Consider the following 27,583-nt stretch of genomic DNA (forward strand, 5'->3'; position numbering starts at 1 on the left):
CAGCCAAACACCTTGACCTATATCAAATTACACAGAAGTAAGTAACTGCTACACCTTCTTCACCAAAGCTTGATGCATAACAGCTAATTTCAACCCTTGCAGCTACGATTGAGAAAATATTGATAGTAGGATGAAATCTTCTCTCTCCAAAAAACCTGAAAGATCTGTCCAGATGTTGTACTAAGCATGTTCAGGAGACATCTGAAAAGAACAAAATCAACAGTCCTTTGACCAGTCATAAGGTGAGGGAGAAAGTGGAAAGGATGCAGAAGTCAAGAGATTTCAACATGCAGCCTTCAAAAGCAGAGTGCCCAACAAAGAGAGCATTTTAGTCACCCAAAAAATTATTTTAGCAGGGAGTGCATCCAGTCTAGATTTGGATGCAATATTCTCTTTCTCCACTATTTCAGCTGGAGTCAACCAATACTGGCCATAAGGCATCCCTCCACAACCAGAGAGTATCAGCAGTAACAGAGGGAAGATGATTCCACTTCTGAGGTCTCAGACACACTGTCTTCAGAGGTGGAGGCCGCCAGGATGGAGAAAAGACTTAAAAAAGGATGGCCTAAAGAAAATCCTAGGCAATAGACGAATGTGATATGTTTAATATCAAGACAACTGGTTTTTTTATAGGGTTTTCCTCCATTTTGTAATTCTTAAGTTACTATTTCATATTACCTTATATATAAATATATTGAATTATGTTATTACATATATCATATTTATATTTCATTACTATCTTTTATTTTAAGTTTTAAATAATTGATAGTTCTTCTCATCATGGTAGGCTTCTTTTTTTTGTTTAGAACAAGACCTAATGACCATAGCCATCAATGCTCATAATCTCAAGAAAAAGTCTATTAAATATAAAAGGAAAGCAAAAAAATTGAACAAATGAGTAATAAAAAAATATTTAAATATTATTCCAGTTGAAAAAATGCAAAATGTAAAAACACTCAATAATTAGGAATGCACAAAACCTTTTCATATACCTTTTTACATAATTAAGTAGTAATATAGTTTTTTATTTGAAGCACTATATAATCATATCATGAATTTATTTTTGAAGATTGTAAGCTGTTGACTTCATTAAATTCTATGCTGTTTTTAAATTAAAATGCGAATAAAAAAAAAGAGATACAATTACTAAATACTTTCTTCAGGTAATTTAATTATACATGAAGAATTAATTAATGAAAACAGTTTTAGAAAAACAGGATAACTTTTTAATGTTTGCACATCACCGATAAATATCATCTTATGTTTTGCTCTTGTAACAGCAACAGTTAGTCGATTATGATCACTCAGTAATCCTGTTTCCTAAAAAAATAAAAAAATAATATAAACATATTTTACTGGCATTATATACATATCATATTTAGTTTTTCATGATAAAAACACAAAATTCATTCTGGAACTTAGTTTCACTTATATCATGATTGTTAGAAACCATAATCAAATGAATGCATGTGATCTGAATTTGAACTCGCCATTCTCAAGAACATTAGCATCACATTCTGTATATCAGAAAGTGAGGAGAAAATAAGATTTCCATTAGTTTTTACACCAAATATTGCACATTTGCATACTGAGCCACTAAATTGTGGCTCAACACAATATTCAACCCATTTCAAGAGAAACCTTTCCACTGTTTACTACAGAGGCTGATCATATGGTAAACATCATTCATTATTCTCAGTAAAAAAAAAAACTTTCACCGGCATCTTGTACAAGTTAAATGCTTTACATTCATCACAACCATAAAGACATACTGGAACAGACAATATAAAGCAATAAATTAATGTAACCCTTTTTTTTCTAAAGGGATACGTATTTCTTAAACTTGGAAAAGGAGGAAATACAAGAATAAATTAATGATAACAATAAAAAAGAACTTACATTAGCATGACTAGATCTAGTACAAGAATATATAATGACATCCTTATCACGTCCTTGGAACGTATCGATAGTACTGACTTCAACATTAATATTTTCAGTTTGAAAAGCATTCTTCAAAAGTGCTACTTGAGCCTTGAATGGAGCAATAACTCCCAGTTGATGTTCAGCCAATCCAACCTAAAAAACAATATAAACTAAAATAAATAAGGAATATAAATAAAATAACACTTATTATTACTTAATTATTGTAAAAAGTTTGTGTACGAAGGCATGATGCAGATACAGTATATAACACTGGTAAACATTATTTTTGTTTCATGAATACAAATAGGTGTACTTAATGCAGTTTTTTATCCTGTTTTCAAATATGTATTCAGAATTTCTCCATCACCCACAGTTTTCTTGTTATTTTAATCTTTTTAAATATTTTAAAATGTTTTTCCATTCATTTGTCCACTGTCAAGTAAAAGCTCCTAGAACATTGTAAATATGTTGGAATCAAATGGGCTAACTCAAGGGTAGTGTTGCTACTGCTGTGCAGGTTCAGACATGTATATAGGCATGTACAAATGTGATCTAGTGTAGCACACATTCATCAGAACAATGCCAGTTGTGAGATAGCAGTAAACCAGTAAGCACGTCATTGTGAATGCTTTATGTGTCTGAATTATTGTATATTACATATTAACAACTTTATTTCTTTTAATTAGTTGTTAGTTACAAAATTCCTAGAGTTTGTTTATATCATCATAACAATTTTTGTTATGTATGTGGCAAGGTGATGTTCAAGTTCCAAAGGCGAAACACCTTTCTCCATTATTAAAAAATGTTATGAACTTTATTTTGGATGTAAAGTCAGGGTTTAACAAATTTCTGATTAATATTACCTGCATTAATTTATGCACTGGTAAGTAATTAATAGAATCAAAACTAAAACTTTTATAATAAAAGGAAAATTAATTAAGTCTAACAAATTTAGTGATGCTTGTCTACACACTGATAAATTAATATAAAAAGTACACATTAATTTTATTTAGAAAAGAATTAATTTTTTGTTGCATTACTGTATTTATAGTATAATATTAGATGCCCTCAAAGAAGTAATCTGATGACTGATGATGATGAAATAAAAAAGTTGCAACAAATAGACAAAATAATCCAATTTAATGATGGTATAACATTTATTATAGTAACATTAATGTACAATAATTTGTTACCAGCAAAAATAACTGTTTTTTATAAGCGATTTAAGAGAACAAAAACTATTCAAAGATCTCATATCAATTAAATTTGACAAAAACAACATAAAACATATGGTGATGTAATTAACTGATTTAGTTTGTACAAAATTGAAAAATTTATTTAAAAAGTACACAAAATTTTTCAGCCTAATGTCTATTTTAAAAATCTGATGCAGACACCACATGACACTTCTATTTCTATTAAATTACATATATATATATTATGTAATATATGTAATATATATATATATATATATATATATATATATATATATTTTAAATGATAAGTACATAAAATTCTATTTCATTAATAACTACTGATATTTTTAATTTTTTTTTTTTATTATTGAATTATTACTTATTGTAAAACTGTTTTTACAGAGGTTAATAATTATTAATAAATCAATATAGCTAAATTAAAATAAAAAAGATGAAGTCAGATGTGCTTTTCCCTTGTAACATTCAAATAGTTCATTAATTAAAATTTAATTTGGCTATAACTCTGAAACCAATAAAAATAAGTACCACTTACGATATATTGTTGAAAAGCTCTCAATGAGGGCTTATTACTGCACTTAAGAAGTCCAAAATTCAATTTTTTTTTTATTTTGGACATATGTACATACATACAGACATAACGTCGAAACTAGCCAAAATAAATTCAGGGATGGTTAAAATGGATATTTCCATTGAAATCTGAAAACCGAAATTTTTCGTGATCACAGTACTTCCTTTACTTCGTAAAAGGAAGTAAAAAAGTCTAAATACAATTCATTAAATTCTCAGAACAAATTTACAGTAGAAAAAATTTAACTTCCCAGTTGAGCTGTAATTTTCCTTTAAATCTTCCTTCACTTTTTTTAGTTTTATAAAAATTACAAAATTTTCCTTATCTAAAATAGATTTCGTTTTAATAAAAGTTGTGGGTATGATAAATCTAAAAAATTATTACTTGCATGGCAGGGAGAAAAACTAGCAATACAGAAAGAAACTTATAATTAAAGAAGCACTCATAAAAGGGTATATAAAAAATGCTTATAAAATTTTACATCAATAACAGTATTCAATAATTTATTAATTAAATGAAAAGTAAGATAATTGTACTTACTTTTAAAAATGTTTTAATGAGCTTTAAAGTGTATTTACTTTCACGATTATTACTAGACCATGCTTGACTAACAAAACCTGTGTCTAAAACAACAACAGAATGCTCAAGTGTTGTAGATAACACTTTTGTCATCCAATCTGGCCAATTTTCCTGAAAAAAGAAATAACAGTACTATATTATTTGAATATTATACACATAATCAATATATATTTCATGACCATTATACTATATAAGAAAAATAATATTGAGATTTTAATTTGTTATAACACTTCTTTGATGAAGTGTACAACAGTGTTGATTTAAGATTAATCAAAGAGAAAAAAAGAAGAGTTTTAGTTGTGTGCCTGGTTGTAGATTGATTGCCTACGTTTCCATTTGAGTATATATTAGCATATATGGTAACTCCTGAACAGAAAGTCTACTGTTGTTTTGCAGTTTCTAAATGTGAATCTGTAGTTACAGCTGAAAACTGTAACTTTTGTAGAAAGTTTAATTGTGATCCTCTAATGACAACAACATTCACTGACGCCATAATCAGTTTAAAATGATTAAATGTCTGTGTTAAGGGAAGAGTACAGTATGACCAAGTGTTATTCAAAGAAAATGTTGAACGTGTCAGGAAGTCTTTCTTGCACAATCCTAAAATATTTGTTAGAAAGGTCAATTGTGAACTAGCAATGCAAATGATGATAGTGTGAAATATTTTAAGGAACCGCTTTTATATGCATCCACACCATTTGCAGCTGTTACAGGCTTTAAAGCCTATAAACTACGCTGAACATTCTGTCTTCGCAACTGAAATATAGCAACATGAAGAAGATGAATTTCTTGATCGTATTATGTTTAGTGATACGTCAACATTTCATCTTAGTGGAAAAGTTAAAACACTTATGATCATATCTCGGGGTCAGAAAATCCCCATAAACTCTTACAATGCGAAAGGGACTCCCCAAAATTAAATGTTTTTTTTTTTTTTTTGCAGTATCTTGATGGCAAGTTTATGGGACTTCTTTTGTTGAAGCAAGTGTAACAGGAGTTACTTATTTGGATATTCTGTGAACATAGCTCTTTCCTCGACAGCAAGGTAGACCTCAGAGTTTTATTTGGCAATAAGTTGGTACACCTCTTCACCGGCATAACACTGTACAGGATTGGTTGAATGACGTTTTCACCAATCATTGGATTGACTGGCATGGTCACAATAACAGAGCTTGTTTGTGGTAGCCTACAAGTCATGAATCGGATTCCATGTGATTTTTAGTGAATTTCAAAAGAATTTGTACAAATCATTACAGTGCTCACTCAGACTTTCTAAGGGGGTGTTGGGGAAGAGGGGTTTTCTTTACATTTTGGAGTCTCCTGAACACAATTCTGCAATGTTTACGTACATATATGCATGTACATATAAATAAGATTTTTTCATCTGCTCTACTGAACTCAACTCACAACCAGTTTTGACAAAACCTGGTAGGGTAATATAAACCTATTAGGAATAGAACCCTATTGATTTTTAATTGAATTCGTTCACAAGAACCGAAGTTAATGCCAAAAAATTAGGTACATTTTCACCTTTTTTTTTGTTCTACTGGGTGCAATTTTTAACTGATTTTGATGAAACTTGGTAGGATGATATAAACCTAGTTGAAAAAGAACCCACTTGATTTTCAAGGAAATCAGTTCACAGAAACCGAAGTTGGATGCAAAAAACGGGTTTTTAAGTATGCTTTCAAGGTTAACTAAAACCGGAAAGCTGCCCTTCTGATGCAGTTACTACGACAGAGTTTTTCCTTTGGAGTTTTATAAAGGATCTTGTATACCCCACTATATACTGATCTACTTGATTTGAAGCACAGGATAATCAAAGTAGCTGTCACTTCAAAATTATTCCAGATAAGCTAGTTAGTATGGGATGAACTGTCCTGGATGTGTAATGCATGACTGGTAGAGAAAAACTGTAACAATTATTCTTTCATAAGAAAAATATTTGGGATATTAAATAGCTTTAAAACCCTGATATTCTTTTTTTGTAAACCCTGTGTAATACCATTACAGTAAAACCTCTTTTATCCAGATTCTTCCAAAATAGAAATTAGCAAGAATCAGATAAAAATTAAATTTTTATTATGTTTACTTCCTTTGTATATCTCTATTTTTGTGTAAGAATTTAACTTTATAAAATAAATTACTTAATTTTACTTTGGTATATAAACATATAGTTCAATAATCTTCAGGATTTTATTATTTTTATATTTTATACCTAGGAAAATTCCATTAAATGCACTGTATTAAACATGTAATAATGTATTATTTGTGGAAATATACATTCTTTATGATGTAGAGGTGGTGTGTACATGATTATACATTCTAAGTACGTTGTAGGCTGAGTAATATGAGTATAGACCTGAAAAATCAATGGAAGTATTTACTGTAATCTACTGGTGATGCTCTGTACAGAGCTGACCGGATACCTTTCACTTGCTTTAACATTTTTTGATTATTATAAGCTGTTTTTCAACCTATAATTATCATAATTAATGCCTTAACTATGTTCATTATACTTTATTCATATACAGATGTATCACCAAGTTCTCCCGAAACTTTCATAACCTATTCTACTTGTAAAAATAATGGAAAAAACTCATATAAACATATGTCCTAAGATGCTTTGTTTACGAGTTATGGCTAATGAAAGATTTTGCTTGGATTTCAGCAACCCTGGTGAAATGAGGTTGTACTGAAATTTTTAGGATGTTATTTAAAGGGCAGAATTAGTGATTTTTTATGGTTTTAACCTGAAATGACAAATAAAGAAGGTCCTAAAACCAAATCTGCAGTAGTTTTTGAGAAATTTGGGGTAAAAACCTATAAACTGGGATAAAAAAATCGTGTTTTTATGTCTTACATAAAATAATTTTGTTAAATGGATAATAAACATATAAAACTTTAAACAAAAGTTGTAAATTGTGAACAAAATTATCTAAGATGATAAATTAAACACAAATATAAAAGTTAGAAAAATTTGAATTTTATTTAGAAACAATACACTAGACCAAAGTACATTATAATAAATGTTCAAAAAAGTTGCTCAGCCACATCCATAGTGCAGCAATGCATTATGGCAATACTTGTTGAAGAAAGCATACGTAGACCTCAGCATTTAAGCAGCCAGTTAATAGAACGATCCATGGGAACAGTCCAAACAGCTGATTTTGAAGAAGGCCAGACATACAGTCACTAAATCGGTGATGAAATCTGTCTATCACAGATTCATGAGGATTTACTTATGCCCATATATACTCATTGTGTAAGTTGTTGACACCTCGAGTGAAATCTGCCTTGTTGATAAACATAACATACAGAGTGGCGCACGAAATGACCCAACATTTGGTTTTGTTAAAAAATATTTATTTGAATCGCAATACAGAAAAGTTACATACAAAGTGTATACTATAAATCTGGAGATTATGTTCTGCTTATCACATGTTCAATATGACCACCATCACATCCAACAACTTCTTCAACGCAAACTCCTATGTTGTTAATAACTCAACTACACATATCCCTGATTATTTCATCACATGCCTCAATGATCAGAACTCAAGAGTTCCATCACTGTACGAGGATATTTAGGGAAAATCTTTTCCTTTAGAAATCCTCAAAGAAAATAATCACACGGATTCAAATCAGGACAATTCGGAGGTCAGTTCTGTCCACACACAAAATGATTAGGAAAACGGTTTGAGATGACATTTGTGTTAAAAATTTCATGCAGAAAGTCTAAAACAACATTAGCTGCATGTGATCTGGCCCCATCCTGCATGAACCACTTGTTTTCTAATTGAAATTATTTTGCAAAAAGCTGAGAAACAAGATTATTACACAGTATGTTCAGATAACATTCACTGTTCAGTGTCTGTTCAAAAAGAATGGCCCTATTACCCCATGACTTGAGATAGCGGCCCATACCATAATTCTCAGAGCGTGATACGCCTTTTCATGAAGCATGTATGGATTTTCAGAGGCCCAAAAAGGCATGTTTTGTTTATTAACAACCCTGTCTATATGAAAATGTGCCCCCATCTGAAAATCAAACATTGCTCAAGAATACATCTTGGTTCACAGCCCATTCAGTAAGTGGCATTTTTTGATTGTTGTTAACCATTAATTTTGGCAACATTTTGTACGGACACAAATAGAAATCAGTTTTTAAAATTCATTGCACAAATTGCCTAGAAATTTCATGTTGATTTACCCAGGCTCCGCAGCAATACTGCTGTGAAAGCTTCAACATTCTGTGGAGAACAAACATTGGCACTCTATTCGCGCTTACTCTCTCATATACTGAACCATCACTATTAAATTTTTTATAAAGTCTATGAATTGTTTTAAATGAGAGCAATCCCTGAGTTTGAAAATGTGCACAAAACTGTCTTTGTGTAAGCAGCACACTTTTTGTTTCATTAAAAAACAACACAGACTTTACGTGCTGTTCAAGTCAGTCTTCCTTTGTCAGCCCATCTTGGAATGATACATAAACAACAGCGCAACTGGAAAGAGAAGGAACTTATATTCATGAATTGGTCACTTCTGCCAACATAAAACACATTATTAACATAAACAATTATTGCCAAAACAAATGTTGGATCATTTCATCCACCACCCTGTACTTGTAGAATTGCCTCATTTGTATTCCACCAATTGCAGAACTCCAAAGCGAACCATCTGGTTGCAGATGATGAACTGGCTGTTTATGATAAGGATAAAACTTGTTTTCTTTAAGTATCCTCCAAACCATCAAATGTGAAACTCTGATCCACTTAAAAAGACTTCAGGTAGTGACACCTGGACTGTGCTGAACTGCATTGATAATAATTTCTTCAGTAACTGTTTTGTTGGACAGATCATTCACAGCTGGTACTAATAGTAGGTAGTGAACCTTTTCCTGAAGATTGCTAAAAGTCACACTAACTGTTTTGGGATCTGGAATACTGAGTTTTGAGTAGTTAGGTACTGTATAATTTATGATTTATTGCAACATTTCAACCCTTAATTACCACCCCTTATGAAATAAATTATTAAAATTATAGATGTAAGTGTTTTGTAGTAAAAAATCATTTAAATGTGTAGAATAAACATTTTCTCATATTCTGAAACATAATTTATGTTGTGTTACAACTCATAAACATAATTTATGATGTGGGTTTGGAAATAGACTATCTTAAAGTGCTCATTCAGAGCATCGACTCTAGGAACCAGGGAAGACAATTTAACAGCACTGTTTTTAATGGTAGCTTTAATAAAGGACTCATAGTGCATCTGCTCGAGAAATGCTGAGAAGTCTTTGACACGGCCCAATTTATTTAACTGTACCTCTTTAGCACCCCCATACAGTAATATTGTGCAGTATCTCGCGGCTTCTAAAATTTCTGCAAGATGGAAAAATTTTTTGTCTTTATTGTAGAACACTGACGTATCACACCCAGTGAAACAATGTGAAAAATGGATTAATTTCGGACTATTTAGATAATCCACTTCAAATCGTTTTGATGAATATATCGTTGTAGGAACATTTTGTTTTCCTAACTTCAGGAAATGAATTTTTTCGTTGACCTTAGCTCTGGCAGTTAAATTACTAAGACATCGACATCTTCATTAGATTCCCCTTTTGTTTGGTAGCATTTGATACTTTTTTTGTAATTCCTCAATAAGATATTTTATAAATCTGCTTTTATTTTTGGAGTTTGATAAAAATTTATCTTGACTAATAATTACTGATAAAAATTTACATGCTCCAAAAATTTTACAGAAAAAATGTGATTTGTTTTTCAACAATAACTTCCTTAATTTTTAAGATATCCATTCGCTTAAAAAGCCATTTTCAAGGGAATTTCAAGGGCTACAAGCCATGTAAAATTCAGATTCCTAAAGCCCTTCATTTTTGAGTTTAAAAGACTTGGGGAAAGGTGGTCCTCGTACTCAAATGCAAACTTCTAACAGTAATATCTCAATCAATTTTTATTTTACAGAAATAAAAAAAAACAAAAATTTTCAGTAATATAAAAAAGTAAATTTTTGTACTCCGGCATTTTTTACATAGTTTTTGAATTATTGTGAAAAAATAAAATTTTTTAAGAGATTTCAATAAACTTTTCATATTTGAATCAACCTCTTTTTCAAATCTGGAGATTTCAAACCAATCAAACTTCTAGAACATATTGTTAGTACATAAATGAAGTAAACTGTAAAAGGATTACGTTCAATTCCAATTCTTGCGGAAAAACCATTTGTTTCATTGCTGATTTTTTTCTCCAAAAAAAGTGAGAACCATTTTCTTTCATCATAAGTCCATTATTTTTCATGCTAATGACTTTTACCAAATCTAATTTTAAAGGTCTTTTCAAGTACTTTGAAAAATATCCTATAAGTTTTCCTAGAAAAATTTTCGGTTTTTTTGTTATTTAATATTGAAAGGCTCGATTTCAGTTTTCGGTGAGCAAAGTTACCTTCAACGAAGCATAACTCGGTTTGAATTGCATCTTCAGAAATAAATAAAAACCAATCTCTTATTATTTTATACGCTTCATTTTTTGTTAATAATAATTTTTTTGATAAAACGTAAGGTGGATGAAACAACATTTTTATCATGAATAACTCAAAAAATACTGACTACAAAAAATTCTTATAGAACATTTTTTGTTTAGATTTTATTCCTCCAATGATTTCTGTGGTTATTTTAATATAATAATTTCCACCCCCAAGAAGGAGTGGCATCCCCAGCGTAAAAGCACACTTCAGCAATATATAAATTTTGTTCCTTGAGCTATTTCCTAATTAGTGTCCAAATTTCACACCAATCAGTTTTGTCCAAAAGAATTCTGAATGAAAAACCGTCAAACACTGGACTAAAATTGTTTTGATAACCATCAGGTGTGGTATTTTTGAATACCTAATCTGTCTGTAACAATTCCGTAAAGAGTAGACATTGAAATTTGAGATTTTATTAAGTTCAGTAATTGTGATGTGTCATTTATCTCAAATGCCATGTTTAATTTTTTCAACAAGTTCATCACTCACAGTAGAATATTAATATTAATATTCTTAAGAATATTAATATTCTTCCTTGTGCACATTAGTTGTGAATATTATCCTCTTTCTTCCTTGAATACCTGTACCATTCTCTTACAGAACCATCAATCATTACACTGTTACCCCAACTATACATAGTTGAGGGTTTACCTCAGCTGCAGATGTTACTTCTGCTTGCAAAAATGAATGAACCTATGTACCTTGCAAATGAAGGAAGAACCGACAATCATGTCCATATTTTGCCACATACAACTTTTACGGTACAAAATGAAATGGCAACAGACTGTATGTATTGTGGCAATATTTAAGCTTAGGTGATATCTATCAGACATGCATTGATCCTATGAAAACCGGCTTGTAACACCCAAGCAGAGGTTAATTTATAAAATAGTCTATGTCATATTATTTACTCTTCAATGTTATAATTTATATTTTGCAGCTATTTCATTTAATTTTCATATCTGACTAACTTGGTGTCAAAATTTACATTTTACTTTTCAAGTAATCAACATCCTCAAATTTTTTGAAATTGATTTCCTTTTTATTGCCATTATATTATTAAAATTTAAATGTCTAAGAAGGTATAATTATCTACAAAAATTGGAAATTTATTCAATAAAATTTAATAACTGACAAATGTAAAGTAATGCAAAAATGTAAAAACATAACTATACTACAGAATACTAACGTTAACAAATTTTTAAATGAAATGAGAAAAAAGTTTCACTTAAAGTGAGTTGGATTATACATAAGAAAAAGAGGTATTTTAAAAACTGAAATCCACACCAGAAACTTTCATTCGTATAACACCAGCATTGAACTGGATTAGTAATTAAGTTAAAGTGGAATGGTTAAAGCAACATTTACGGACAAGAAAATGTTAATAGACAGCAATATATATCCCTTTTCTCTTATGTAAGACCAAATGACCAGCTATTTATCAGTAATTAAACTGAGTGATTGTAAAGTGACTACTTTTGTGAAAATAAATACTCTTCATACTAATATATACTGCATTAATTTAATAAATTTGGTGAAATTTTTTATTTTATTAAACCTTTTCTTTCTTTTTCCTGTTTAACCTCCGGTAATTACCGTTTAGATAATATTTCAGAGAATGAATGAGGATGATATGTAGTCTTGTATAGTCTCAGTTCAACCATTCCTGAGATGTGTTATTAATTGAATCCCAACCACCAAAGAACACCGGTATCTATGATCTAGTATTCAAATCCGTGTAAAAATAACTGACTTTACTAGGACTTGAACACTGGAACTCTTGACTTCCAAATCAGCTGATTTGGGAAGACATGTTCATCACTAGGCCAACCCGATGGATTAATTTTATTAAACCTGGAAATTATAAATGGAACCATATTTATAACTTAACTATTATTATCATCATCTAAACAACAATATTTTTTTTTAATTTATACAAAAATGTATATACATACGTAAAATATAAAACCTACCTGTACTTTTGTAATGGTAATTGTTGATCTAGCGACAATATCATTTGCACATTCTAATTTTCCTTCATACGTTAGTCCATTAGCCAAATCTGTAATACATTTATTCATACGATATTGTGTCCTAAGTTCTGCTGTTACTGTTGGTCTATCCAAATATGAAAACAAACTTTGATGCAAACCTAAGTCACTATTAAAACAAGAAAATAATAATAAATAGTTAAATAAACAAAACAATATTTATTAAATATTTACAGTATTCACATGAAAAATAAGGTTGTCATTAAAGAATTTATAACTCATGAAATACTGGTTGGAAAATAAGAGCTTCATACAATCTTAGACTTTTGTTATTTAGTGTTTTTTAGAATAATTTATTTGAATAAAACCTATAGGAATTATAGTAAATAAATTATGTTATATAATTTACTCTTACATAATTTATTTAAATTATTTTACATCTTAATATTTCTTTTTAATGTTTTCCTGCTAGTAAAATTTCATAACTTCATTACAAGAAATGAAATTACAAAAGTCTATATATTATATATTTTTTATATGAGAATTTAAAACTTAAGTTTTAACTACAGTTTAATTTAAAAAAAAAAAAAAAAAAACTTTCTGATGTCATTAATGTAATATAATCATTAAAAAATGGTATTTCAGCTCATCATATATATGAAATATTTTTTTACTTTTAAACATGTTTTTAACAAACCTTAGGAAAAAATATTTCATAATTTCAGTCATTAACAGGATAGAAAAATCAACAAAAGTTTGCTCAACTTTCCCTCATGTCATATTTACATAGTCTACTTTAATCCTTAAATGAAATATTTTCATCTAATTGTAAATATTTGGAGTAATGCTAAAATGCATCAAAAAATTTTTTTATATATATGTATATATATAAAACATATTTATGTTAGGAGTGGAGATTTGCCAGTTGAAGCACAAACTTTAGTGAATGAATTAATGAACTGTGAGTCTCTATCACTGTGTGAGCTGGGTTTGTACTGAATGATTTAAATTAGATAGAATGAATAATATTAATAAAGTATTAAAATGAAATTTACATTAAATAAAATACTAAATAGATTTTAGAAATTTCTATTTAACAATATTGAGCTTCCCGTGGAGACTGCGTGTGAGGTATGCGAGCACGTTGTGGGAGACTAGACCAATCATCACCATCAACTCTGGTAACAAACAGGGTACACATAACACAGTTATGGAAGGTGCAATGGGGTACTCTTATATCTCTGTAAACAACTGTCCAATTTTCAAAACAAACAGGGTATTTGTTAGTAGATTGAAGGCTAACTTTTGCATGCATCAGATACACTCCCAATCTAACAGATCACAGTTATTCAGAAATGTTATCTAAAAATGAAAAATTATTTATTAAAAGATGTAAATAATAAATAATCTGTTACGGTTCTGCAGTTCTCATTCGAGATGCCAGGTGGTGAGCTGGTAAATTTTACTGGTAAGTTTTTACAGTGAGCCGCACCAAAGATATTTTTCAGTATTAATATTTTCAACAGAATTCTTACTTGAAGACAACATATCATGAGCGATTCATAATCAATGCCAAGAAAAAGCTACTTAAGATAAATTGACGAAAATATGTATACATATTCTTATGGTGTGACTTCACACTAAGAAAGAATTTTTTTAAATTCAGAGTTTAAAGGGGTAAAATGGAGTAACAATGAAATTGACTATTTTTAATTCCTCAGCAACAAATGAAGATATCAATTTGATTTTTGGTAAGTGTAATCTTCATGTGAATAAACCAATTTCTAGATTGTTTAAATTTGACCTGGAAAGGGGGTGAAGAAAGGTAAAAAAAATTTGGACTGTAAATTTTTCCAAACCCAACTATACTAAATGAGATATTCACTAGATTTGGGCTTGCAAATACTCTTCAGATAAATATTTAAAAACCATTTTTGGATTTTTTTAATTCCAATTTCTTTAAGGGGTGCGAAGGTACATGGCACAGTGGCTCTATCAACACAGCCATTGCTACTGCTACTGTTACTGTATGTGTGATTGGCTGCACCTGCCTCTGGTTACTTGACTAAAAAACATAAAATAAAAAGATTGACCACTACGGAAAGCATAAATAACCATGTAGTGCAGGCAAAGCGGCGACAGGGAGCTAATACTGCTATATAGTATAAGTCCTAATTAAAAATATTAAATGAATATAAGAAGGTAAAGCATATAACGACACCAAGAATGTTTAATAACAAAACAACAACTTTTGTAACTCTTTATAAAGTCTATTACACAATTTTAAGAAAGACATCATCTTATCCTAAAATAAATAAACCCATGCAAAAAATCATTTCATATCATATGATAGCCTATTTTGAGAATGACAATGAAGAAAGCCAAAGCTCTAAAACAAGTTTCTTATTTAAAACAAGGTTTATTTAATTAAACATAGACAGAAGTTGAATAACAATAAGAATATTAAATGCAAATGCATTATATTTTAAAAAAAAAGAACAGAAACAACATAATAAGCACTTTACTTAATATTTTGCTAAGAAAGCAAGCAAGTTCTGTTAGTCGTAATCATATCAGATTAAAAAACAACCCAAGTTTTAATCAAACATGGCTGACAGAGCATGTTTGTTCTCTTCAATTTTTTAAATACATTATGTACAAATTCATCCTCCTGATGAATTAGTGAAGAACAAAAAAAAAATGCTTCCAAAAGAAATTAAAAAGAATATAAGTAAAGAGAGAATAATTTAAATATTCATTAACTATTCTGCTACTACGATACATCTTGATAAAATAATATTTATTTTTATCTTTCCTAGTAATTAATTATTTTACCGAGCACGCCGACTTTTAACTAGAGGAGGCAACTGCATAGGATCACCAACAAGGATAAATCGTGAAGCAGCAAACAGAGGACGGAGTGTTGTTGGTAGAAGTACTTGAGTAGCTTCATCTACTAAAACTAGATTAAATTTTTTTTTATGAAGTAATGGATGTCCTGACCCTAAACATGTTACGCCAACAACTTGCTGAAACAAAATAAAAACTACTTGTAACAGAACAGAAACTTTAAACTCATTAAAAAAATAAATAAAATAAAAAAGGAACTTTATTCAGATTTGTACACAATTATATGTAATGTAAATTACATCAGGAATGGTAGGTATTCAATTCAATGGAAAACTAAAACTACTCTAGCATTTTTTTGGAAAAATATGGGAAACCACAGAAAATTCTTGATTACAGCAGCATAATGAAGTACTAAATTAATGCATAAATAGGATGTAACTCTGTAAATATAATACACAAAATCGGTATAGATTAAATAATTTTGAAGATATTAATTATAAATATTGGTTTTTGGACCTTTTCCTTTCCAATGACATTGGATGAAATTTACATTAGTATGATATGTTTTTAAACATATACTCCAACAATCTGCACAATGTTTCATTGTATAGTAAATATGTTTTTATTCACTTTAGTGTAATTAAGTAGTAATATGCAATGACCTAAAGAGATGATGGAACAATGACTGTAATACACATTTCATCAAAGTCACATGACAATATAGAAAACTATACATGAAAAGTTTTATTTCCTAATGTCACTTGGATACTATAAACAAAAATAATTATTGTTTAATTATAATGTAATATTCAATTTCTAATTAATACTTTTTGAAAAATTGCTTTTATAACATAGTAACATTTAGCTTTTATAAAGAGTAATATTGCTTTTATAAAATGGAATATTTTAATTTAATTTTATTGAAAATTAGTCAGAAATCTTTATATTGTTTGATAATTTATTAAAAAATATTAACTAAAGCATAAGTTCTATCTTGTAGGTTCTAGTATCATTCTGTACAACACAAAAATCATTTTCTAGTTTAAAAAAGTGTGTTTATTTTTTTAATAAACGATTTTCTTTGTTTTTTAGCAAAGGTTGTATTCATAGGTTTAGGTGTATGAAGATATCAGAAATTTTAATTTACCAAACAGCCTTCACGAATAAAATTTAATGGGAACAAAAAATGGAATATTATCTTCTAATAAAAGATGTCTAAAATTCTATTCTAAGAGCCATAACTATAATCTATATAAGTAATTAATATTTGGAAATGATGTAAAAAGACTGTTCCAGCATAGGTTTGTGTTAATTATACCATTCCTCCTGTGGGTTTTTTTTTGTGGCCAGTTTTTCTGTGTATATTGTCTGTCTTCAGATAATACTATTGTGTCAGTGATGATAAAAATATAGATAACTTATTTTCAACTAAATGTTCATATCAGTTTATTAATGATATGCACATGATGATTAAATCATTCTATTTGCATTTGTGCATGTTATTAGTTTTTGTCTCTTAATAAGTGATTCATTTCTGTTCTGCTAAAGGTGGTTAAATTTACTTTTTCATCTGTAAATAATAATTTTATTAATTAATGGATGTAGATTTATATGTTTGCATAACACAGTCCTCTTAACATTAATGTAATAAAATCCTAACAGGTAGAACTAAAAATTTAAATATGAAATTCATTATAAACATACGCAAGGATGTTTAAAAATATAGAAAAGAATGTACACATCCAAAAATTGGCAACTAATACAGTTTTACTAATGTTAGTAAAACTAGTATTTCTAACATACTGAATGAACCTAAATCTGTCACAAAAATGGTTATCCAAAAAGTTTTTTTTTTAAATTTATTAAAAACTTACTGGATAGAATTAATGATTCCTGTAACAATGGTATGAAAAGAAACATTCATTCTTTTTTTTTAAAGGTTGTAAATAATATTTTAAAACAGGAAACAACATTTTTTCCTTCACAGTTTTGACCAAATTTTAAGAATCTAATTTTTTATCATGTATTTATGAGGTAGATTAATTTTTTTAATGAAAAAAAAGAAGGTTTTTATTAGAGTGAAAATGAGCATATTAATGGGATTTGTATTGCTCAGCATTTTCAGTGAATCAGCTTGCCATTAACAGAATTCAGCAGCCATAAAAGAATAAATTTTCTCTTAATATTTTATTAGTTTGGAACAACCATGATTTTGGGTGATGGGCATTAAAGCAAGGGGATATTCTTGGCTAACTATTGGCCATTTAATAGATAGAATAACAATAACATTAACATTGGTCTTGCATGAAATAAACACATTACACAAAGCAATCTGTTATTTAATGAAATAATGCCTGAAAAGCTGTTTCCTTTGGTTCAATTTGACTAAATTTGACAGAAGTCATGAAATTGATAATTGCAATAAAAATTGATGTATGAAGTTAGTGATTTATTACGGATTTCACTCTTTCTTTTCATGACAATTATTGTTTGTCTATTCCGACTTTACATCACAAATCTTTATTGTAGATTTTGAAAAATCACTGCATATTATAAATACTATTGTAGTTTTTTTTTTTTAGATTTTCCTTTATGTTTATTTAATTGCATTTTGAAAGTTTGCTAATGAATAGTAGAAATATGTATCTAAGGAAGATAGACCTTGAAAAAAGTTTATAAAAATATCAGACCATTTGATGTTACCCTCTTTGACAATGATACCAATGTACCTATATCAGAAAAAATTAAAATTAGGGATTGTACAATAGCAGTTGAAGAAATTATTTGGGTGGTTGTAAGTATAGCATTTAAATATGGATAAAAATGTTGCAGTGTGCTTCTCATGTAGACATACCTTTGTTAATGGTGTGGATAGTATTCCCATTAATTGATAATAATTTCAATTGATAACAGTAGTATTGCTGTTGCTCCTAGAATAGAATTTTAGACAACTTTCATTAGAAGATAATATTCCATTTTTTGTTGCCATTAAATTTGATTCATGAAGACTGTTTGGTAAATTAAAATTTCTGATATCTTCATACATCTAAATCTACAAATACAACTTTTGCTAAAAAACAAAGTCATTTATAAAAAAAAACAAAAAAAAACAACAATCACTTTTATAAACTAGAAAGTGATTTTTGTGTTGTACAGAATTGTATAATAATAATGAAATTACATATCATTTAATTTATGATGTTTACATTTCAATAATATTTATAAATACACATAATCATTTCTTTAGATTCTCAACACAAAGTACATAATTATGTATGCACGTATGTATGAATAAGTTTTGTTGCTGATGATTTTTGTTTGTGGCAGGTGACTCATTTATGTGTAACTGATTGTACACTTATGGAGGGACTGGTTATCATTCTGCTGGAGTAGTAGTGGTAGGTTCACAAACCATATGAAATGGTGCTATCTATAATAATACTGCTTTTGGATTCAAAAAAACTGATTATTTTCTAAAATGATTCATAAAATTAAGAAAATGTTTTGTGAGCTCATAAAAATACCTGGGAATTGTAAAACTGCATAAATACATTTTTTCTATATTTACAATACTTTGTAAATAACAAAATAAAATAGGTTGTATTCACATTACTGTTGATTTTCATCAACAGAGTCTTGTTGAAATTTATAGTTTACAGTAATTATTCCTTTTTTTACTTTTTAAGAAAGATGGAATTTTTGACATTTTTATTGATATTTTGAAGGCTGATGATTCATTCTATTGACTTAAAATTTAATATATACTTTTAATTTTACTCACAGATTACATTTTGACACTATATTAGTAATACAGATAATATGTAGACTTTTTGTACAGATTTTCCTGCATTAGCAAACACATGAATGTAAAACAAATGTGAAAGTAATCATTTTGATGGTGAAAAATATAATGATAATTTCTGTTATCAAACAATAGCCAATAATTAACAACCAAAATATTAGTAGGTAAAAAAATAATACAACATGAAAGCCTACTTACTTTACTATTAAAAATACCTTCCAGTTCTTCTGGAGTGGAAGCAGTAATATGATGTTCACTGTGCATTTGAACATCAGGATGTATCCTTGATAAAGGTCCTAATCTTAATATTGAAATGTTACTAGAAAGTCGTTTTAAGACATTATCAACAGCCGAATGAGTGTGACTGGTGATTATTAAACTTTGTCCTAATCTTACCAAAAGTTCTATTAATGATACTAAAGTTGCAGTTTTACCTGGAAAATTTTAAGTTATTCAATTATAAACATAATACATTTTTATTCCTGAATTAACTTTAAAACATAAATTAGCTACTGATTCTGCTTAATTAAGAATACCTTAACCTACACTATAATTAATAAATATTTCATAAAATGATTTACAAAACAGAAAAACAATGTGTATTGAGCTTATAAAAATACCTTGGATTATTTTCAAAACTGCATAAATTCATATTTTTTCTAATTACAATATTTTTTAAATAACAAAGTAGAATAGGTTATATTCTCATTACTTATTAAAAAAATATCAACAGTCTTGTTGTTATTGTAGACAGCTGTTAAGGCAGTAAACTGCTGATCACAATAGTTTTTAAAATGATAAATCCTTAATAATTGGAATATCTGAGGATGGAACATCCTCAAAATTGAAAGGTATAAAGTATGGATAAAATGCAAAGAACTATGTTTAATAAATTGGTTCCCCATAGGTCATTAAAACGATTGCAACTTCAATTTATTAAAAAAAAATATATATATATATATTACAGACAGTCAATGATGGAAACTCTCAAGGAATTCGGAGTAGACAGGAAGACGCAAACTATATAGGACAAACGTTGACAAATACGCAGTCCAAAATAAAATTTATGGGAAAAATATCAGAGCCCTTTGAAGTTAAAACGGGATTGAGGCAGGGAGATGGGCTGTCGCCAATATTGTTTAATCTAATCCTCGAGAAAATAATAAGGGAATGGTGGAAGAAGAAAGAGGAAAACGGATTAAAAGAAATATGACTAGGAGCTGGTAAAAACCAAATAAAAGTGGATTGTTTGGCCTTTGCAAATGATATAGCAATAATTACAAAAAATGTTGAAGAGGCTAGAGAATCGATAGAGTTACTAGAGGAAATAGCCGTAAGGACAGGACTACAGATATCTCACGAGAAGACGGAATACATGGAATACCGACATCACAAGGAGAAAGAAATAAAAACAAAAGGAGGGGATATCAGGAGAATCGATCGTTTCAAATATCTTGGAGAAATTATTCAAGCTAATGGACTCGATGAGGCAGCTAACACGGAAAGGACCAAGAAATTAGAAAGAGCATACGGGATAACAAAGAATATCTACAACAAAAAGAGTATATCATACGGATCAAAAATAAGACACTACACTACCGTGCTCAAACCAGAGGCACTCTACGCATCAGAATATTTGATATTCAGGAAGAAGAATGAACTAAAGGTGAAGGAAATACGTGAAAGAAGAATCTTGAGGAAAATATTGGGACCAAGAAAACCGGAAGACTGATCTTACAGACTAAGAAGTAACGAAGAACTTTATAAAGGGAACAACGAACCGCTAACGTCGACGATGAGAAAACGAAGGGTGAAGTTCTACGGTCATATACTCAGGATGACGGATGATAGGTTAACGAAGCCCGTCTTTAGTTTTTTAACAAATATGAAAGCGACTACGGATTGGGTGGTCGAAGTTAAGAAGGATCTCAGCGAACTACAACTGAACGAAGGCGATGAGTGTAACAGAACTGAGTTTAGAGATAAAATTAATAAACACATTTTCTGGAAACTTACAGATAAGACAAGAACTGGGAGGCAGTGGACTGATGAACAAAAACAAGTTAAATGAGACGAAATGAAATTGTACTGGGAAAACAGACGGGAGACATCTGTGTGCAAAAAGCTCAACGCGGTCCAAAGAGACCATAACCGGGAAAACAGACGGGAGACATCTGTGTGCAAAAAGCTCAACGCGGTCCAAAGAGACCATAACCAAAAAAAAAAACCATTAAGAATATGATGAATATATGAAGTCCAGATGTTCTTACTGAAGGTGATAAAAACTACTTTGTAAAAAATTTATTGCTTTTTAAATTTTGGATTAATTTAACCATCAGAAGAAAATGAATAAAAACAAAAAGTAAACATAAAAACTGTATTAAGTAATTTAAATAAAATTGACGGATTAATAATGAAATTAATATAAATATATTTGCACCTGTAAAACAAGATATCCTGACTGACTCATAATCAACTCCCAATAAAAACTACTAAAGATAAATTGATGAAAATTTATATATATTTATTTCTTATGGTGTAAGTGCACACTTAAGGAAGGGTTTTTTGAAATTCATAGTTTATAGGGTTACAGTGGTAACACTCTTTTTTTAATTCCTCAGCAACAAATAAGGATGTTAACTCAATTTTTGGTTGGCGTAACCTTCATGTGAATATCTAAAAACCAATTTCTAGATTTTTTAAATTTGACATTGAAAAGGGTAAATAAAGAAAGATAAAAATTTTGAAGAATGATTGCAAATTTTTTCTATTTCTGATTATACTAAAAATTCACTCAAATGACTGTACTAAAATATTCACTCGATTTGAGCTGGTAAATACTCTTCAGTATCTAAAAGCCAATTTCAGCTAATTTGAATTTTGATTTTTTAAGGAGTGCAACATTGTACGGTGTGGCGGCTCAACCGACACATCCACTGCCACTGTTACTGTATGTGTGATGCGATTGGCTCCACCTGCCTCCAGTTACTTAACCAAAAAACATAAATAAAAAAAATGAGAAATGAAATATTGTCACTTCTAGAAGTATTTGTCAGATAACACTAAGAACCAAGGCAAAATACATTTTTACATATATAAAGGGCAGGTAACCAGCTATAACTACTGTTTTTAAGATGGAGGGCAACTAATTTGAAATCCACATTCTTCAGATCACTTAGTTTCAGGTCCTGTACTGACCAACCAATTTCACTTAAGAAATTACAATATACTGATAGTTTTTATAAATTGAACAGATGTTAATTTTCATTTATCATTATTATTTTCACAAGCATGAGTTTAATCAATACAGGAGAGTCTAGGGGGCAGATCCCCTGACAAGATGGGAAGGTCTAAATTTACTGCAATAAGAAGAGCTGTTATTAATTTTTACAAATTCATAACGGTTTTCTGTTAAGTTTTGTTTTTAATAAAAGTTGATTTTTTTTGCTTTTCATATAGTTTATTACGTCAGTTTTCTCAGAATTAAATTCTGTACAAGTTCTAATAACACAATTTAAAAATTTATTAATTATTTTACAAAGTTATTGTACTTCAAATTTAAAAATGTAAAAATCTAAACCTAAAAAAATGTGTTTTTGTCACCAAATTTTTCTGTTTTACTTTGGAATCATGAAAACTACAGGAGATACAGATCTGGAATCTGTTTTATTTGGTTCTTCAGGCCAAAAACATTTTAAGAACCAAATTTATTTTCATATAACCAAAACACAGACCACCATTTTATGCTTTTCTATCACCCTTTTTTCTATGATTACAGCTTTGCTATTGATGGTTTTTATATTTGTGACGTTTAATTTTTTTTTTTAATTTATTGATTAAAAAAACTTATTCTAAATGAAATAAATGAGTGATACAAAACAATGTGTTTTGAAAACATCAATATTTTAAATAACTAAAATATAGAAAAAATAATTACAAAAGTACTGAAAAATAAAAATGTTTAATTTCTTTGAATTGTGATAACCTGAAGTCAATACTGAATTAAGAACTTGTTAGTAATAATTTTCGTACAGATTATAAAAAATTTTGTAGCCTTTACTCTTCAGTTAGTTTTTTAAAAAGTTTATTCTGTATTAAAAGTATAAGTTACAGAAGGAGCACTTAAAAGAACAGAACTATTTTTTCAGAAAACCCAGAGTTTAATCCTTTTTTGACAGTAAGTAGCCTAAATTAAGGCATAAAATAGGAACATAATGGCAGTTCTACACAAAAAAAAAAATTAAATTATATTAAAATAACTTTATTACCAGTTCCAGGCATTCCTTTAATTAGAAGATAATGTTGACTAGCTAGTGCCTGTAATACAGCATGTTTTTGTCCTTTATTAAGTTTAGATAAAATATCTTGTCCGACACTTAACACTTCAGAACTGAGCCTAGAATAAACTGGTAATTCCATTGATATAATTTTATCTCTGAGCCAACCACATTCTGGAGCACCTTCTAAAAGATGCCCTAAATTAGTCATATTGAATACTAACTGATTTTGCGATTCATAATTATCCACATGGAGATTTATATTTTTATATATACTCAAATCTCTGTAAACAGAAAATTAAATTGGAGATAAATGTACAATATTATTAAAATCAGAAATTCAACACAAACAGTTTAAGAAATTATGTAATTAACATAAAGCAAACTTTACTTCATGTAAAGCACCTTGTGTACAAGGTGCTACCAAACTGTCCTGAAATCTGAATAGCACAAACACCAGTTGTGTTATAACCAAGACAGTAGACTGCACAAGCTGCACTTCTTGTTAATAGTTGGCAGAGTGAAGTACTATATCGATCTATGTTTTTGTGACTTTGCAACAGTGTGTTTGTGTCATTCTGCTATTCTACAGTGAAATGAAGATGAGTAACATTAAAGAATTCACAATTTATATCAAACTTTATCTAAAGTTACATTTGGTGCAAAATTTACGCCAAACACAAATAAGTGATGGTACAAGCTTTTTAAAAATGGACAATTATCAGTTGTCGATTAAATGAATTCTGGTCATTCTTTGAGAGAATGCACAACTGAAAATGAAATCACCCTGCAAGACTACAGAAAAAACCCATAATATTTGTGAAAATGTAGGGGTATCATCAATGGTGTTCGTCAGTGAATTCTGTCAGGGGAGCTAAACATGTTGAGTTCATTGCTTGGAAAATTTGTTCAAAGGCTGCTCAGCATCAAAAAAAAACAGCACCTGCTTCAAGTCTGCATTGAGCTGAAAGAACTTTATGATACTAATATGAATTAACTCCCACATCATTATCGGTGATGAATGATGGGTTTACAACCTGAAATGAAGCAGCAGTTGTTATGGTGTATAAGAACAATGTAACCATCATAGCCAAAGAAAGCAAGATGGGTTCAAAACAACATTAAGTTAATGCTGATTTGCTTTTTTTAACTTTGATGTTGTTGAGCACAGAGTTCTTTCAACAGATCAAACTATGAATGGACAATTCTGTTGGAACTCATACAGGATATGTGAGGAAGTATAAAAAATCTTACTTCCTGCACAATGACAATTCACACATCACTTGAACATAAATGTTTGATGTTTACTAACATAGCAGTCATTTCAAACTCCCCCTCATACTTACCAGATCTCATCCTATGTAACTTTTCTTTTTCAAAAATGAAATTGAAGCTTACTTGAGATTTTAAAACCACTAAAAAAAACCAGGTCAAATTACAAAAGGTAACAAACACCCTACAAAAAATAGTTGGATCATACTACCCACACAGAAAGAAACTACTTTGAAGGGGATGGAAGTAAATAACTTACAAGATTATTTTTATATACTAATTTTGGGAAATTTTTTGTAGCACCTCATAAATGAAGATGGTTTATTAATTACAAGAGCTTCACATTTTGCACATGTAATGTAAGCACAGCATGCAATTCCTACTTTCCATTAATAAACATGTTTCACACATTCTGTCAGAAAAAAAAAAAGTTGTAACAGAAAAACGGATTAATTCTTAAACCAATATTTCTACTATTGAATATCAGTAATATACATGCTAATATTGTTATTGGTTTGTGTAAGTAAAGAAAATTTTCATATACATTTTACATGTCATATAACACATGACTATAATTAAATAATAATTATATCTTTAAATTAACTAAAAATTAATTACTAATTTTTATATTTATAATCAAGAAAATAATGAAATTAAACAGATCTGAAACTGCTTTCAAAAATACAAAATAACATATAAAAAAGACTTATTTTAGTTTTGTAATAAAAACAATCAAATGTTTTAGTGAAATAAATACACCACATAATTATTAGTTCTATAACAGAAAAGAGCTATGCAGAATTACCAGGATCATATTTCATCCAAAGCATATTAACATATCTCATATTAACCCATTCACAGTCAGACAATAGTCACGCAATCTATAATTGTAAATGACCGGTGGTACTACAGGTTTATTGTCTTTGGCCAGTAATACTTCAGTCCATTGTACTTTACCATTGAGATGCTGGTACTGGTAGCCGCAGGTCCACATAAAACGATGATGATTAGATGTCAATTTACTGGTCTTATAGCCGCCGGCTACTGGCTGAGGAACGAAAGATGATCCCTCAGCGCCGCTATTCAATGACTTGCTTTTTCTAATCTTACCAACTTTCCAGGAGGTTCACCAGCCATCTTGATATATGATGTACGGCTTCCTGACATATTCGGATATATGACTCTAGTAACAGATCTCACTGCATATTTTGCTGCAAAACCTCCAGCACTGACCAGGCTATGCAATCCCAATCCTAACAAAATCCCCAGTAAAACAGCCAATAGCATTCTGATCAGTCTGATATATATGATGATGTATTGTGGCTGACTCATAGGCACTGTCGTGCTAAAGCGTGATCTGATCATCAAGATCCACTGGCGGTCCATTTTCGATAGGATTACCAGACCGAAATAATTATGACCAGGCAAATTCATACTAACAGGTCGTATATACAGTGGCCGTATTTATAGGAAACGCCCCCACCACATTTAATATATAAAGATAACATTACATACCAACCTCACGGCCCAAACACAAAGCTGGCTGGATGCTTGCCCGGATATGTCGGAAACAGATCCCACCTCACACATCGCATACGAGACGGCAACGAGCGATATCGGAAGACCGAGCGTTTCCAACGAGTTACGCACAAGTAGATAACTATATGCTACCTTTAACTTTTTTTTAACATAAGATACCAACAAATGAATTCAACAGTAAACTACAAACTTGATAATTTGTGTTTTTAAAACAATTGTTCATGTAATATTTCTCTTTTTTCAAACTTGTTATGGAAAGTACAAATGCAAACATTAGTTAAAAAAATAATCTTGACATATTATCTATAGGTTACCAACTTTGAAAATGGAGAACAATCTACTACAAACTTTTCTAGAAATTATAGACTTGCAGTTAAATCTTTTTTGACAAAAAAATGTATTAAAAGATAGTCACAGTAATTAATAATAGAAAATTTAATTATGTAGAATTAATAAGCTGGAAATAACACTAAAGAAAAATATAATCACCGTTATCAATTTTTTGATTGATGAGCAACTGAAAAAATCTCATGAACCTAGCCAAACATTTTTCCCCAAGTTAGTTTCATAATCCTCAAATACTCAAAGCAAAACAATAATAAAAAAAAAATTGTAATAAGCAAACCTCCTCTATGAATCATGAGACCTTGCCGTTGGTGAGGGGGCTTGAGTGCTCAGGGATACAGACTAGCTGGACCGAAGGTGCAACCATATCGGAGAGGTATCTGTTGAGAGCCAGACTAAGGAATGATTCCTGAAAGAGGGCAGCAGCTCTTTCAGTAGTTGTTAGAGGCGTGAGTCACAATGACTTAAACGGCCATATCAACATCACTCAGTCCTCTGAGTACTGCACAGCTGAAAGCAATGGAAAACTACAGCTGTTTTTTTTCCAAGAAAATGTGGCTCTCTGCATTTTCACATAACAATAATGGAGGCGCCTTCCTTGGTAAAATATTCCGGAGGTAAAATAGTCCCCCGTTCGGATCTCCAGGTGGGGACTACTAGGGAAGGGGTCACCA

General features: G+C 29.8%; 1 protein-coding gene across 1 annotated transcript in view; it reads right to left on the minus strand.

The window, feature by feature from the left end:
- Positions 1-998: 998 nt before the first annotated feature.
- Positions 999-27,583, minus strand: part of Dna2 (DNA replication helicase/nuclease 2) — a 62,703-nt gene continuing 36,118 nt past the window's right edge. The window contains exons 11-17 of the mRNA XM_075367224.1: positions 23,745-24,037; positions 19,675-19,910; positions 15,660-15,853; positions 12,807-12,993; positions 4,249-4,398; positions 1,900-2,076; positions 999-1,320 (exon numbers count right to left, since the gene is read on the minus strand). Coding sequence (XP_075223339.1) covers positions 1,147-1,320; positions 1,900-2,076; positions 4,249-4,398; positions 12,807-12,993; positions 15,660-15,853; positions 19,675-19,910; positions 23,745-24,037 — 1,411 coding nt within the window. The 3' untranslated portion in view covers positions 999-1,146. The remainder of the gene's footprint in view (positions 1,321-1,899; positions 2,077-4,248; positions 4,399-12,806; positions 12,994-15,659; positions 15,854-19,674; positions 19,911-23,744; positions 24,038-27,583) is intronic.

The sequence above is a fragment of the Lycorma delicatula genome, chromosome 5 (assembly GCF_047948215.1).
Source record: "Lycorma delicatula isolate Av1 chromosome 5, ASM4794821v1, whole genome shotgun sequence".
NCBI classification, from domain to species: domain Eukaryota; kingdom Metazoa; phylum Arthropoda; class Insecta; order Hemiptera; family Fulgoridae; genus Lycorma; species Lycorma delicatula.